Source organism: Solanum lycopersicum, chromosome 11 (assembly GCF_036512215.1).
Source record: "Solanum lycopersicum chromosome 11, SLM_r2.1".
In the NCBI taxonomy this organism is placed as follows: Eukaryota; Viridiplantae; Streptophyta; class Magnoliopsida; order Solanales; family Solanaceae; genus Solanum; species Solanum lycopersicum.
In genome coordinates this window covers 55991376-56005459 of record NC_090810.1, presented here as the reverse complement: position 1 = coordinate 56005459, position 14084 = coordinate 55991376, and the positions used below count along the sequence as shown (strand labels likewise).

Sequence of the window (14084 nt, the reverse complement as noted above, 5' to 3'; positions counted from 1 at the left end):
ACGACAACTGAACAAACTTGGTTGATAAATATAGTTTATGCGTTGCTAATGTAGCGGCTTGTCGAGCATTTGACAAACTCACACCATCCATTTCAAATAGGATTTGTCCGCTGGACACACGAGCACGACAAATAAAGCACTGAATTGGCAAACTATTTTAGAATAGAAATGCCGAAAACGAAGAAGGTCAACTTGCTCTTGAACAGAGTTGATCTGCTGATAAGAAAATGAAGTTAGATTTGGCCAAGAGTAACCTTGAAAAACATCTGCTTTACGAAGAAAGATAGAGATAAACAACTTCGATCGGATGCGGATATCAAATCCCGCCGGTGAGATGTCCAGCGAAATCCTGGGCCATGACGAATGGCCAACCACCTTTTACGTTAGAAGAGCAAAAGGCCCAGGACATAGCAGGATAAATCAATGTAAATTAGTTTGATTAATATTCATTTGTTGTGATCATTTACACAATTAGCTAATGTATTATAATTAGTTGCTACTTCTAATTTTAGAAGTTCCACTAAATATGTATTGTATGTAGTTCTTCAGATCTATTGGATAATCAATGTCCTTAATGCAAGTCCATAGTAAGATAAATTATTTATATCATATTCTTTAAAATTTCAAAAAAAAAATTGAATCGTGCTGATATGAGATACTTTATGCGTACTTGCAAAAGAATTAGCTTGCACAAAGTCAGAGTCATATCCAAAGGGGTAATGTAGCGTCAACAAATTTGAGACATTGTATTAAAATTTAATGAATAGTTGAATTCAAGTATTTTAATTTAAACTTTGATATCTTAAAATATTTTTTAATAAATAAATTTTATGTGAAAATATTGAATTGGCCTATCCAAAAAAATAATAGACTCGATTGACAAAATTTAAAGTTATGCATTATAATTTGAATTATGACATCTTAATTCTTAGATATTCATTATCTTTTATTATATATACATTCTTCTTTAGAAATAAAACGAAATCACTTTTATTGTTTAAATTCATGTGATAGTGTTGAATTACTCAAGAAATAATTAAAGATACTTTCAGCCTGTGGTAGTATTAAAATGTCGTGACATTTTTAAAACTATAGAAGCACATTCATTACTAGAAAAACAAAAAAATTACAGAGAATTATTTATATATATGAAACAAAAAGCAAAAAGAAAAAAAAAAGATCTTTTTCATAAATGACAATAGTTATTATGAGGTATAATAGAAAGAAAAAATTGTGTTTTCTTAATTTGTCAAAAATGATAAGTAAAAGGAGAAATTAAATTAGAAAATATTTGATAAGTAAATAGAGATCGAAAGTATTAAACATTAATTAATAAGGATAATGTAATAAAAAGACATGTCAATTGTTGTTTTCTTAATGGATATGTCTAGTAGGGATGGGCATAAACACCGGAAAATTGAAATATCGAACCGAATCGAATTTTTTCACTATTTTGATTTTTGGTTTACTTTTTTGTATTTTTCGATATTTTGATTCGATTTTCAATACATATTATTTTGATTTTTGAATTTCGGTTTAAACCAAAATATTATATTATAATTTATATTATATTTATATTATATTAATTAACAATTATTACTGTTATATAATCTTTTAAAAAAAGAAAAAAGAATCTGAAAAGTGATTTTTTTTAACTTTTGTCTTTTATACTTAATAGAAAAGTAGAAAGTATTCCTCTTGCTCAATTCATCTTCCTCTTCCTTTCAAGTCGTTCATTATTCATCCTTCCTAGCAGGCAGCCGCAGCAGCACAGCAAGCGAGTTTAGAATCAGACCGGCATCTAGCCACTAAGTAGGCCCATTAAAAAATGAAATAGAAAATCGAATCGAATTAATAAAAACCAAATTAAATTAATAAAAATTGAATATTTCGGTTTAATATTCGGTACCATTTTACAAGAATCAAAAATCAAAAAAAAATTGGAAAAGAAAATCAAAATCGAATCGAAATACCGAATGCACATACCTAATGTCTAGTCCAAGTGTGATAAGTAAGAGTGGACGGAAGGAGTACATATTAATACAAAAAATTATAGACAAACATTTATTTCTCTCGAAAATTTAAACTGTGTCACGTAAATTAAATTGATACATGAGAGGTATATAAACCGTTAGAGTAGACCTTTTCTTAAAAAAACAACGTAATGACTAACTCTCTATACATTAAGGAGCAGTGTTAATAAAGAGAATGTGTAGATTTTCAACCACCACTCTCTATTAACTTCTCAAGCGTAGTGTTTTAGATTGCAACTCAGCAATGTAATGAGACTAATTTTAGTACCTCAACTAAACAATTCACTCAAAAATGTTCTTATTACTCTCTAAGAAATTAAACTCGTTTCTTATTGCAAATTTTATCCGTCCAATTACTCTATTGAGTCCAGAAATTATTACAACTCAAAAATAACCATATCGCAATCAACTACGATCTCATTATTGAATTGAAACTGTTACAACTCGGTATTTACTCTCATTATAAGAACTACTTTTGACGTAATAACTTGAGTTGCAATCTTCGATCTTCGCCTTCTTATGCTTAAATTTTTGCAACTTTAAATAAATAACTGTGTGAAGCGAATGTCATTCAAATAAAGTGAAACTTTCACATGATAAATACGGACATAAAAATACATTTATTAGGAAGTACTACCTTTCGTTTCCTATTGTTTGATCTCGATATGAAAAAATAATAATGTTTCATTTTATTTGTTCAATTTAAAAATAAAGAGAAAACAAACATTTACCTAAGCTTCTTCATTATTAGTACAAATTATGAGAAAACAAAGGACAATAGATATTACAATTTACAACACACATACCAATATGGTTCAACTAAATGTTAGATTTTCTTTTAATAAAAAAATGTACTTCACTTGTTCATTATCTTGTACTTAGAATTTTCTTTTTGAAAATTTTCGCACTTTGTTAAAATATAATATTATATTATCTCTTTAAACAAGAATTGTGAAATTGTTAAGTTTGCAATATTTTATCTTACTTTTTTCTATTTTTTGCAAATACTATCTCTCTTTTTTCAAATTATATTATCAAGTACCATAATTTAACTTGCTATAAAAAAAAATTTTGTTACAAATTATTTTCTATGAGTTAGTACAATGAATCATACTAACAAAATTATTTCACTTAATTACAAACGTTTATAAGTTTTATATGCCCCTATCAATAAAAAAAAAAGGAAATGTTTTGAGTAATTTGTTTCTTTAGATTGATGATACCTCAAATAACATTAGGAATTTACTCTAATTATATCCAGATATTGATTAGATGTCATATCGTATATCCCTAAAATGGTAAATTAAAGAAAATATAGTTCATGTCATTTTAAAATTAGATATTTATTAAATTCTTACCCACAATTCAATTAAATTAATAATAATTTCAGTCTCAAACCAAAAAACATTAATAATATACTCAAAACAATCGACATTTTAGTTGTACTTCTTTTTCCAATCTTTTTCTTCACATTATATACTTAAGTTTCATATTTTAATTCTTGTAATTTTATATCAACAAAATTAACGAGACTATCGAAATAAAATATATGAAGCACGAACATATCAATTAATATCATAAAGTAGAACAAAAAGACAAATGGTCAACTTCTAGTTAGAGAATCCCTTTACTTTATAAGCTTTATGGAAAAAAGCTTGCATGGCCAAAATGACTTCTTTTTTCCATTAACGTTCAATTGGTTCAACCTAATAAATAATTTTTTTCAAAAGCAAACATTTTTTTTCGATTCAAATCGTAAGTGAGTATAAAAGATCATCGAACAAATGAAAGCATAAAATAATACACAAATGGAAAAGAAATAGTTGTTGTGTTTTAAGACATAAAAACAAATGAATAAATAATTAAATGAGAGCATTTCAAAAGATCATGTATTTACATACACAAAATAAAGAAATGGGGCAAAGACTTGAAATCAATAATACCATTAATTTTCTTCAACTTGCAATGAGCCAATATCATTTCTAAGACAGCAATGGGGATATCCTAGACTACATAATATATCATATTTTGACATATATGACACATATACACAACCTCCCTTTTACATTTTTGATGGATTGAGATATTTTTCTACAATTTACAAAGCTGTGTATAGATATATATATGTATATATATATATATATATATATTAGTATTTGCTTCTATTCACTGCAGCTGTACTGTATCCGCCGCCTCAGGGAGTGAATTTGCAGCAGCAACAAGAGCTGCTCCAGTGCCTGATCCATCTTCCATGACCCTAAGAATGACATATGGGGAAACTTCTTCCCCTAAAATTTCCGCCATCGCTTCATTCAGGTATTCTCTGAATGTGGTGTAACTTGTGTATAAACCACCCTCGATAGCCACAACTGTTCTTCTCAACCGACTTGGCCTATTACTCCTGAATTTTCCACTAGCTATGCCCCCACTCCCATCTCGACCAATCTTCTTCAAGATTCCTACGATACCAGCAGCTGCTAGTCTAGCAGCCCTTCGAGTAATGACATCACATACCTTCACAACAAGCTTCCGGACTTTCACTGGCACATCGGGTAACTGAAAGTCGAGGGCCCAAGAATCAGACAGTAAGAAAGTAAGCAACACGCCAAGTAGTATTGAACAAGTGGACAAATATCATATGCCACAATCATTTTAAGTGTACGATAGGAAGATTAAAAGGGTATACCTCTAGAACTTCTTCTAGGATTTTGGCTACTTCACTCAAGTCAGGTGAATCATCCTCATGCATAGCAGCCATCAAAGGTGTTCTGTCATTATTTTCAGTTAAACTAATAAGTACTAAATTGCAGACATCACATAGAAATATTCATAGAAAAAGAGAGAAGAAAACATGTTGCACCTCAAGACGAAAGGAACTGCTAATTTTGAAGATGAAGGTCCGAAATCATCTGATTGCTTAGACATTCTAAGGAGCACTCTCCTGACAATGTCTCCCAAATACATTCCTGATATCATTTTCTCAAAGCCCTGCAGCACAATCCTCAAATATGATGCTTGAAGTGTGTCAAGTCATATAAAATACACCGGGGTTTGCAAGAAATAAAGACTTTACCTGATCATTTGGGTTAGGGCTGGCAACATCCAAGTCGATATCATATGAGGTTCTTGGTAAATGAGATGACCAAAAGTTTCCCCATTCCATATTGACTACCTAATATACAGAAAGTAGGAAAACATGCAAGCAAACTTTTATAAAAAGAACTAAGCCTAAAAAAATTTGAACATATGCAAGTAAATATTACCATGCTTCCAGATGTAGTTAGAAGACCTTGACACTTAATAATTGCATCTGCCCGCTCCAAATAGCATGCATTAGTGCCAGTCCCAATTATAACCGCAGCAACTGTGTCTTCATCATTATAATGTCCAAGAGCTAGAGTTCCCACAGTGTCATTTATCTGGGGCATAATGCAACAACAATAAGCTTTAATACCCATTGCACAAGAGCTAAAACTAATCAAGTCTCGATTAAAATTTGAAGGAAAACACTACGTAAGACGAAGGAGAAAATATTAACCACAGTAATTCTCCAACTTATTCACAAGGGAAGACATTCATAAACTAATGATTTCCTGGACTGAACATTCAAAGAAGGCAAGATACTCGATAGTAGAAAAAAATTAATTTCTATATATGCCCATTTTCTTTGTTTTAATGATCTACAGAGATCAAAAAGTAAGTGTTAGGACGTCTATTTTACAGCTTCACTGACATAAGCTCTACAAATAACTGTCCTATTATGTGGAGAAAATATATAGCTTAAAAGTTTAACATCTCATATCATACAGCTCTGAGTAACACCTAAAAGTAAAAACAAAGGGGCCTTCTACCATATAACATGAGCCTAGTGGAAGATAGCAAGAATCCAAAAGTAAGTCTCACAGACATGAGCAAGGATATATGTCTAAGCAAGAAACTGGAAGAGGGAATTGCTCACCAGTGCTGCAACCCGCACATCTAGACCTTTCCTGGAGAGTGCTAGTTGCAGACATTCAGAAACGTCTCTCCCAATCTACAAATAAAGTAACATGAGAACAGAAAAAAAGTTATACTGTAAATTGACAATCCAAAAATATATATGTAAATTGAAAATTCCGTAGCAATGACCATAAAAACAAGGGCATGCATATGAGGTTCATAGATCTTTACCACATATTCACGTCACTGATAACTATTTCTCACTTGTAATATAAAGGAAATACTGAGACGACTCGAAAGAAGAAGACAGCTTTTTCAAGCTGTTAGCTTTGCATGGTCGTACAGTACAGTTCAAGTAACACAAGCAGTACTAAATTTCCTACCGACATGCATGCACTGAAAGGAAAGAGTCACACCCCACAAGACCGATAATTACGACTTAATTCATATAAGGTAAGTCATAGGCATTTACAAACTTTGAACTATATAGAATATAAGAGCAAAGACTCTCGTTAACTAACCGTATCTTCAATCGCAAAGCCTTTTGTCCATTTCATCAAAATGCCAGATGAGACGGAAGATTGCTTCACAGGAAATGAAAATGTGAAACCAAGTCCTCTCCTCCTAGGTGAAGTCTGTTCTAAGTCATTACCCTCCTTTTCAATGAAGTCCTTTAGCGATGAAGCAATGAAATCAAAGAGATCCTACACATAATAAAAAAGGGTAACGAATGTTGATCTCTATCAAATCAAATAAAAAAGTTGTTGTTTGCAGGAAGATAATAAAATAATTAGAAGCACAAACTCAGCTACCTCACTTGTGCTTGTCATTAGGTGCTGCGGAATGGGTTGCCGTTCAATATCTTGTCCAAGAATAGCAGACCTCTGATCTCCTAAGTGGACTCTCAAAACTCTAAAGTTTGTACCACCAAGGTCCAGAGCATAATATGTTCCCTCCTCCCTCCTAAAATCATAAGCCCAAAATTAGTTATCAAATAACAAAAATATGATCATTAGAGATAACTAAGTAGCCAGCATTAAAACTGCAACACAGAGCGAGGAATTCCCCTGTGTTTCACCAACTCAAGAGACATTCAACCAGAAAAGCCTCATTCTATTTATGTGCATTTGATCTTGAAGAAAATCCATTATAAAGTTTCTCTTTTTAGGACAAGATAAGTAAATCTTTCTCTAGTACTGCATTATCAACTTTTAAAAGTACATCTCCTTACACCAAAGGAAATAAAATAAGAACAATATTATGTCCAAAGAAACCGGAAGATGATCCGGTAAGAATCCAATGCCTGATGTTCATATTAAGAGCCAACACATGCATGAAATAACCAAATGAGTGTACATGCAGTCAAAGCAACAAGATAAGAAGAAAAAAAAACAAGCAAGAGACACGTGTTAAGATCGAATTAGTCACTGTGACACTCAACGCTGTTATGTATTTGACTATTATGATTAATCAAAAAGAAGAGTCTGATCTAATACTACCTTTCATCTAATCAAAAATTCTTTGAACAAAAATCTAAAGAATAAGTCATGAAATCCCATTAGAGAGAGAGTAAAAAACATCCTCTAGTGACCCAAATTCTATCCATGATCAAACTAGTTGAACAAAGTAAGAGCACATTGCATTGTTCCTCGTACTTTACGACCCTAAACGCATATACATCCAAAAAAAAAAGTCAAACACAAACACCCCTAATCATCCATAAAGACAAAAGATCTACTACCATATAACACAAAAGCACAACCTTTCACACAAACCCTCCCTCCTTTCAAGGAAAAAAACTTGTAACCCCCCACTCCCACCCCCTCCCCCGGAAAAAAAAACGACCAATGCTTTGCTTACATTACCCCTAGCAATACACAACGAGCAAACGAATCAGCAAAAGAAAACAAAACAATCATAAAGAGAAAAAAGGAACATGGTATTATATATTCATCTAATAACAAGTGAAATAAGCATCCATATATGTACCTACATAAACATTCACATAAATTTTCAAAAAACGTAGCAGATAAGCAATCAAGCACAAATCAAATGAGGCAAGAGAAAAATAAAAACATAACAAGGAACTAAAAGTTGCTAGTATTAGTAAATAACTTTAATGCAAGAGTGTGATTGCATACATACCCATTTGGGAGTTTATCCACATATGTAAGCAACATCTTAAGTTTACTCCCTCCTTCAGAAGCAAGTCCAGCATGCATTTCAACAGCCATAGCATCAACTACTTGCTTTAATCTAAAAACAGTAGTATCACATGACTCCTCCAGTTCTTCCAAAACTTTCACCATTTTCAACCATTTACTCCTCTTGTTTACCCTCTTACCCACCATAGCTGCTGCTACAATACACGCCGCCATAGCACAACCCACCGCTAACCCAACTCCTAACCTCCCCATACGACACCGTTCCCTTCCTCTCCTTTTCTTCTTTCTCCCGTTTCGAGAATGAATCAGTCAAACCATTTTCCTTAAAAACGACACCGTCTTTTAAACAAAACCCCGTTTTAAAACTCCCTCCTTTTAATAAACCTTCACTAAAACAACGTCGTTTAATGTTCCCTGAGATATTAAACGTCGCCGTTTCCTTTTCCCGATAAGCTCACTGTTCTAAAAAAGAAAAGAAAAACTAAAAACACGGCGTACTTTCCGGTAATCAATCACCGTGAATGATGCCGCAGTAAATTAGTTGAAACTTAAACTAGAAATGGAACTGAAACTTACTTCCTTCTCCTCCGGCGTCGCTCCACTGCCGCCGGTCAGAGTATGACAACGTCAGTCTATTGAAATATCGAAGTTTGATGAAAATGAAATTGTAAGAGAGATTGTTTCCCCGGTGAGAGACTTATCACCGGCGACGTCGACGGATATTTACTCCGGCGACGACCGGTAATATTTTAGAGAGAGAAAGGGCGGTGGTGTTTGTACTGAGAGAGTGTGTTATTTGTGAAAGCGAAGGTCTGATATTTATAGTAGAAATGAAAAAGACTATTTTGACCTTGACGTATTTATTTCTTTTGATCATTTTTGAAAAATGGGAAAAAACATTTAACAGATTTTGGAATTTTGTGAGAAAATAGGACATTAAATTGATGAATATTTACGGTAATTGCCATTTAAGTTTGATAGTTTTTAATACTATAATTAATTGCGATTAACCTTAATATACAAAGTAATTTTGGTTCATTATTAAAATTTGACTAGTTTGATAGAGACTCTTGTTATTTTCTTTTCACTTAAATAGTGGACTACTATTTTAACTTGTTTGATTTAGACTTTAATATAATTAAATTTAAACTTGTGAAATAATTTATAGTTTGATTACATTTATGTTTTGGATTTTATAAAAGTAATTACTTTATACTACTTTTTTTTTAATTTTAAAGTTGTCTTTTTATATATGTTGTATAGAGTTTTAATTTTTTTAAAAAATATAATTTTGGGGAATTTACTTTTATTTTTAATAGTAGACAAGGAAGTGATTAGGAATTAGGAGTTTTCATATGTTTGATTTGAATATATAATAATGGAAATTTGATTGAAATGATCTAAAGTCATTATAAAGGATTAGAAATGTAAAAATTATTTTTTTTGTATTAATATATAAATAAAGATGATTTTTCGTATTATGTGTTCTTGAAAAATTATAACTTAATGTATTTAATTATTATTTAATTTTTTTTAAAAAAAAATATTTTTTAACTTGCATTATGTCACTTATACATCACTTATTTGAGATAATTTAGTTTGCATTAAATACATGTACATTTATAGTTCTGGTTTATTAATACGTGGAATAAGTCTTTGATTAGTTTTTTTCATTTAAACCTTATTTGACTATTTTATTTATGATTTTGTATTCATTTAAGTGTAAATAAAAATGATTTTTTTAATGGACTAATTAAACTTTAAAAGATACTGATATATTTAAGTATGATTTACGTATGACATTACGTCACTTATTTTAAATATGTGTTGAATTTGATAAGCACATATACGTTTATAATTTTATTTTATTAATATATGAAATTAGTCTTTGATTATTTTTCTCATTTAAATCTTACTTGGCCATTTTACTTTAGATTTTTATTCATTTATTTAAGTGTAAAATAGTTTATTTTGTAATAAAATTAATGGAATTCATTAAAAGAAATTATTACATGATATATTTAATCACAATTTACGCATAGCATTACATTATGTCATAATTTACGTATAGCATTACGTAAATTATATGAATTTAAGAAACCATATACATTTATAATCCTATTCCATTAATATGTGAAATAATTCTTTTGATAAATTTTCTCAATCAATTCTTATTTTGACCATTGTTCTTTAGATTTTTATTAATTTGAGAGTAAATGACTTTTTCATAATAAATTAATGAAATTCATTTTAAAAATTGGTACTTAATATATATTTTACGCATAGTATTTCATCACCTACTTAAAATATTTATGAAACACATATACATTTATAATTCTATGTTATTATTAATGTATATGAAGTAATAGGTCATGATTACTTTTTCTCATTTAAACCTTATTTGACCATTTTAATATTTTTATTCATTTAATTAATTAATACATACCTCATTATAATGAGTGTATTCCCTTCTAGGTGATCTAGCAAATCCAAATAAATAAGGTAGACCAAAATTAAAATAATTCAAATCAACATAAATGCATCGGCTAATAATTCCAAAATTTATGAAAAAGATTTTTATAATTTATGATCTTTTATTTTTGAGTAGGTTGCATTTATAGCAAAAAAAAAAGTTCAATAATTAATAAATAAAAGGGTATTTTAGTAATTTTACTTGAGATACCCTTCTAACCCCACAAGTTTTTATGTAGAGAACCAACAAAGTGAGATTCCACTTTGATGAAATTCATATTAAATATTTTAAAAAGAGGGACTAAAGTGTCATTTTTAAAAATATTTTGGACAAAATGGTCATTTTAAAGGGTTATAGGGGGTGGGGGAGAGGAGGGGGGTAGGTAGAGAAGACAGCAAATTCCAGAAGAAAATTTAAAAAAATAAAAAATAAAAAAAATAGAAAAAAAGAGAAATAATTATTATGTGGAAAAACGGCGACGTTGGAAGGTGCGGTTACGCTGCGGACCGTACCATAATGACAGCTGTGTATCGTTAATTCCAGCTAAGCATTAAAAAGGTTTTAACATTTTAAATATATTTTTCTTCGGTTTATTTTATTTTTACTTTATCGTATTTAGATTTGACATACTCGTTAAAATAAAATAAAAAAATAATATGACTATTTTATTGCGTTGTTTTATATTAATTATTTCTTGATATTACAAAAACAATAACAACAATAATAATAGACTCAGAGATATTTTACTAGCTATTTGAGTATAAAGTATTCGCAGATCTTATCATTATCTAATTGAGATAGAAAGACTATTTTTGAAATTTATGTGTAGTATTAGGACTATGTTTAGTGTATTACAACGATAATAATAAAATATACAGTGAAACTCCACTATATAGGATATGAAAATAATAAAGTGTTAAACAAATTTTACTATTACCTTATGAAGGTAGAAAAGTTATTTTCGAAATTGATAGATCTTAAAAATAATTTTTAAAAATAAGTAATTAATGATAAGTGTAAAATATGAACGAAAAACACAGCTCTCTAACCATTCTTTCTTATATATGAAAAGTAATAAGAATTTTTTTTTAAAAAAAAAATCGTTTTCTCGGAATACAATAGTAGATTAGTAAAAGTGAATAGATGAGTATAAGCATCTCAATTTATACGATTCACTTTTATTTTTAATATATTTTTTAAAATGACATGTTTATATATTTACAAATAAGTTAATTTCAAAATATTTATTTTATTTTTAATGAAATGATTTATAATCATGTAATAACTTATTTTCAACTATAAATTTTTATCGAGTAAAACTGTATCATATAAATTAAGGTCGAGGATAAAAAAGTTATTACATTTTTGTTAGTAGACAGTACAAAAGACAATAGAATGCAACCCCATAGCTGTACTATTTTCTCTCTTTCTTATGTCTTCCACACTCTCCTCCACCATATACATGAACCACCAAACAAAATTCCAAGAAAAGGAAATGAACAAACATGTGTAATTTATAATTTAAAAAAAATTAAAAATGGTAAAATCTAAGCATTTGGTTAATATGTAAAAACATGAAATTAATTATTTTTTATTGTACTTTTTTGGTAATGTATACATGATTGTAATTTGAGGGATGACTTTTGGATAATGTATTATCTAGTTTACTATTGAAATTGATAAATATTATATCAAAATTATGATGATTTTTATAGTTTTAAAATTCATGAATATAAATCATATTATTATATTAAGAAAAGGTAAAATGTGTTTCCAAAAATTATGGGAAAATACATATTGAAACTACAATCTATCTTTTATTCAAATCTAATTTCCAAAAATATTTGAAAATTCATAATCAAAGACTTATTTTTTTTTTCCAATCAACCTTTTATTATGATTATATATATATAATTTTCATTTTGCTCAAAGATTGAGTAAGAAGTTGGAGTTTGGAGTCTAAAGGGTACAAAATATTAACAAAAGTTTCAAAATGGTATATAAAAATTTATATTAATCAAAACGGTTAAATCGCTGCACCAACAGCGACTTACCCCACCGAAAAAAGCAAAATCGCTGCCTCTGCAGTGATTTTGTAAAATCTGATTTTTTTTTTTTAAAAAAAATGAAATCGCTGCCTAAGCAGCGATTTATAGAGGAATTTTTTTTTATTACAAAATCGCTGCCTAGGCAACGATTTAAAAAAAATTAAAAATAAGGAAATCGCTACCCCAGCAGCGATTTCAAAAAAAAATAAGGAAATCGCTGCCCCAACAGCGATTTATTTATTTTTAAATTTTTTTTTTGAAATCGCTGCTGGGGCAGCGATATTCTAATTTTTTTTTAAAAAAAAAATCAGATTTTGCAAAATCGCTACATCTGCAGCGATTTTGCTTTTTCCGGTGGGGTAAGTCGTTGTTGGTGCAGCGATTTTACTGTTTTGGTTGATATAAAATTTTATATACCGTTTTGGAATTTTTGTTAATATTTTATACCCTTTAGGTTCCGAACTCTAAGAAGTTGTATTCTCTCTTTCCAAGCATGTATTTGTAAACATCAATATATTTTTTATCTTTACGATTCTTAATTTATGCGACAATATTTGATTCAATGAAATTTTAGAAGATTTATTTTTCAAAACGTGTAGTCTAATATCAATTTTTTTTAAAAAAAAATATGTGGATATAAATCAATTTGATATTGAATTCTTGAAGATTATTTATCTTTCTATGAGAAATATATTTGTATGTACGATTTTAATTTTTGGAGGGTGGGGGTGAACATGATAGGCAATTGGATATAATTGAGCTGTTTTAATCATTTTAGGTAGGTGTAATCTTTTTGATTAAAAATTATTGGTACTCGAAATCTCAATGATAAAATATACTTTATATAGATAAAAATAAATTATTGAAAGTCTATTAATTTTGAGGAGCAAATTAGTTATATTTTCTTCAATTGAGGAGAAAACTTGAGTTATATTTCACTATCAATAATGATATTTTCGAAATCAGATTCAAATAATTAGCAAATTTGTTATATTTCCCATACTTACATTATTTGTTAGTTTTATTGTTCAAAAAAATTCTATAAATGTTATAACTACTCTTAGAAATAATAGGCATCTTGTAAGCATTATTCATAACTAAGCTTTAATCTAGTTAATTTAAAAGCTTATTTGGATGAGTTGATCTGTTTTAAGCAGTGAAATTAAGTTTATAAATAAGCAGTTACATATTTGAATAAAAATATTAAAATTGGTAATAAATAATTGGGTAAAAAGAAGTGTTGATAAGCTAATTGTTATTTTATATCAAGTTATGTGACACTTTTCGTTTTTCGAGAGTTAAATAATTTAAGTTTGATCGGGAATCTGTGCATGGAGTCTTCAAAATTTTTGCAATGAAATTATATATTTTTAAACTACGTAAAAAGTATTATAACTTTATCAGTCATGATAATTGATATAATTTC

General features: G+C 29.1%; 1 protein-coding gene across 2 annotated transcripts; it reads right to left on the bottom strand.

Annotated features, from left to right (window-relative positions):
• Positions 1-3856: 3856 nt before the first annotated feature.
• LOC101256649 (hexokinase-3-like) lies at positions 3857-8931 on the bottom strand. Of its 2 annotated transcripts, XM_010314953.4 has the most exons (10): positions 8714-8931; positions 8118-8599; positions 6785-6935; positions 6494-6676; positions 5992-6066; positions 5297-5452; positions 5107-5205; positions 4894-5021; positions 4720-4801; positions 3857-4589 (listed from the first exon to the last, which is right to left on the bottom strand). In XM_010314953.4, the coding sequence occupies exons 2-10, from the start codon at positions 8387-8389 to the stop codon at positions 4200-4202; spliced, it is 1536 nt and encodes a 511-aa protein (XP_010313255.1). In that variant the 5' UTR covers positions 8390-8599; positions 8714-8931; the 3' UTR covers positions 3857-4199. The 2 variants fall into 2 exon arrangements, with proteins under 2 accessions (XP_010313255.1, XP_004251354.1); XM_004251306.5 differs by having other exon boundaries at positions 8118-8931.
• Between the last annotated feature and the right edge of the window lie 5153 nt (positions 8932-14084).

What these genes read in the sequence shown, in the direction of transcription:
- LOC101256649 (XM_004251306.5), bottom strand. Translation starts at nt 8,389, where the DNA reads ATGGGGAGGTTAGGAGTTGGGTTAGCGGTGGGTTGTGCTATGGCGGCG. An exon ending in GCTTTGCGATTGAAGATACG is followed by an intron (nt 6,067 to 6,493) that starts GTTAGTTAACGA and finishes CTTTATTTGTAG; the next exon opens with ATTGGGAGAGACGTTTCTGA. An exon ending in TCCTAGAAGAAGTTCTAGAG is followed by an intron (nt 4,590 to 4,719) that starts GTATACCCTTTT and finishes CTCGACTTTCAG; the next exon opens with TTACCCGATGTGCCAGTGAA.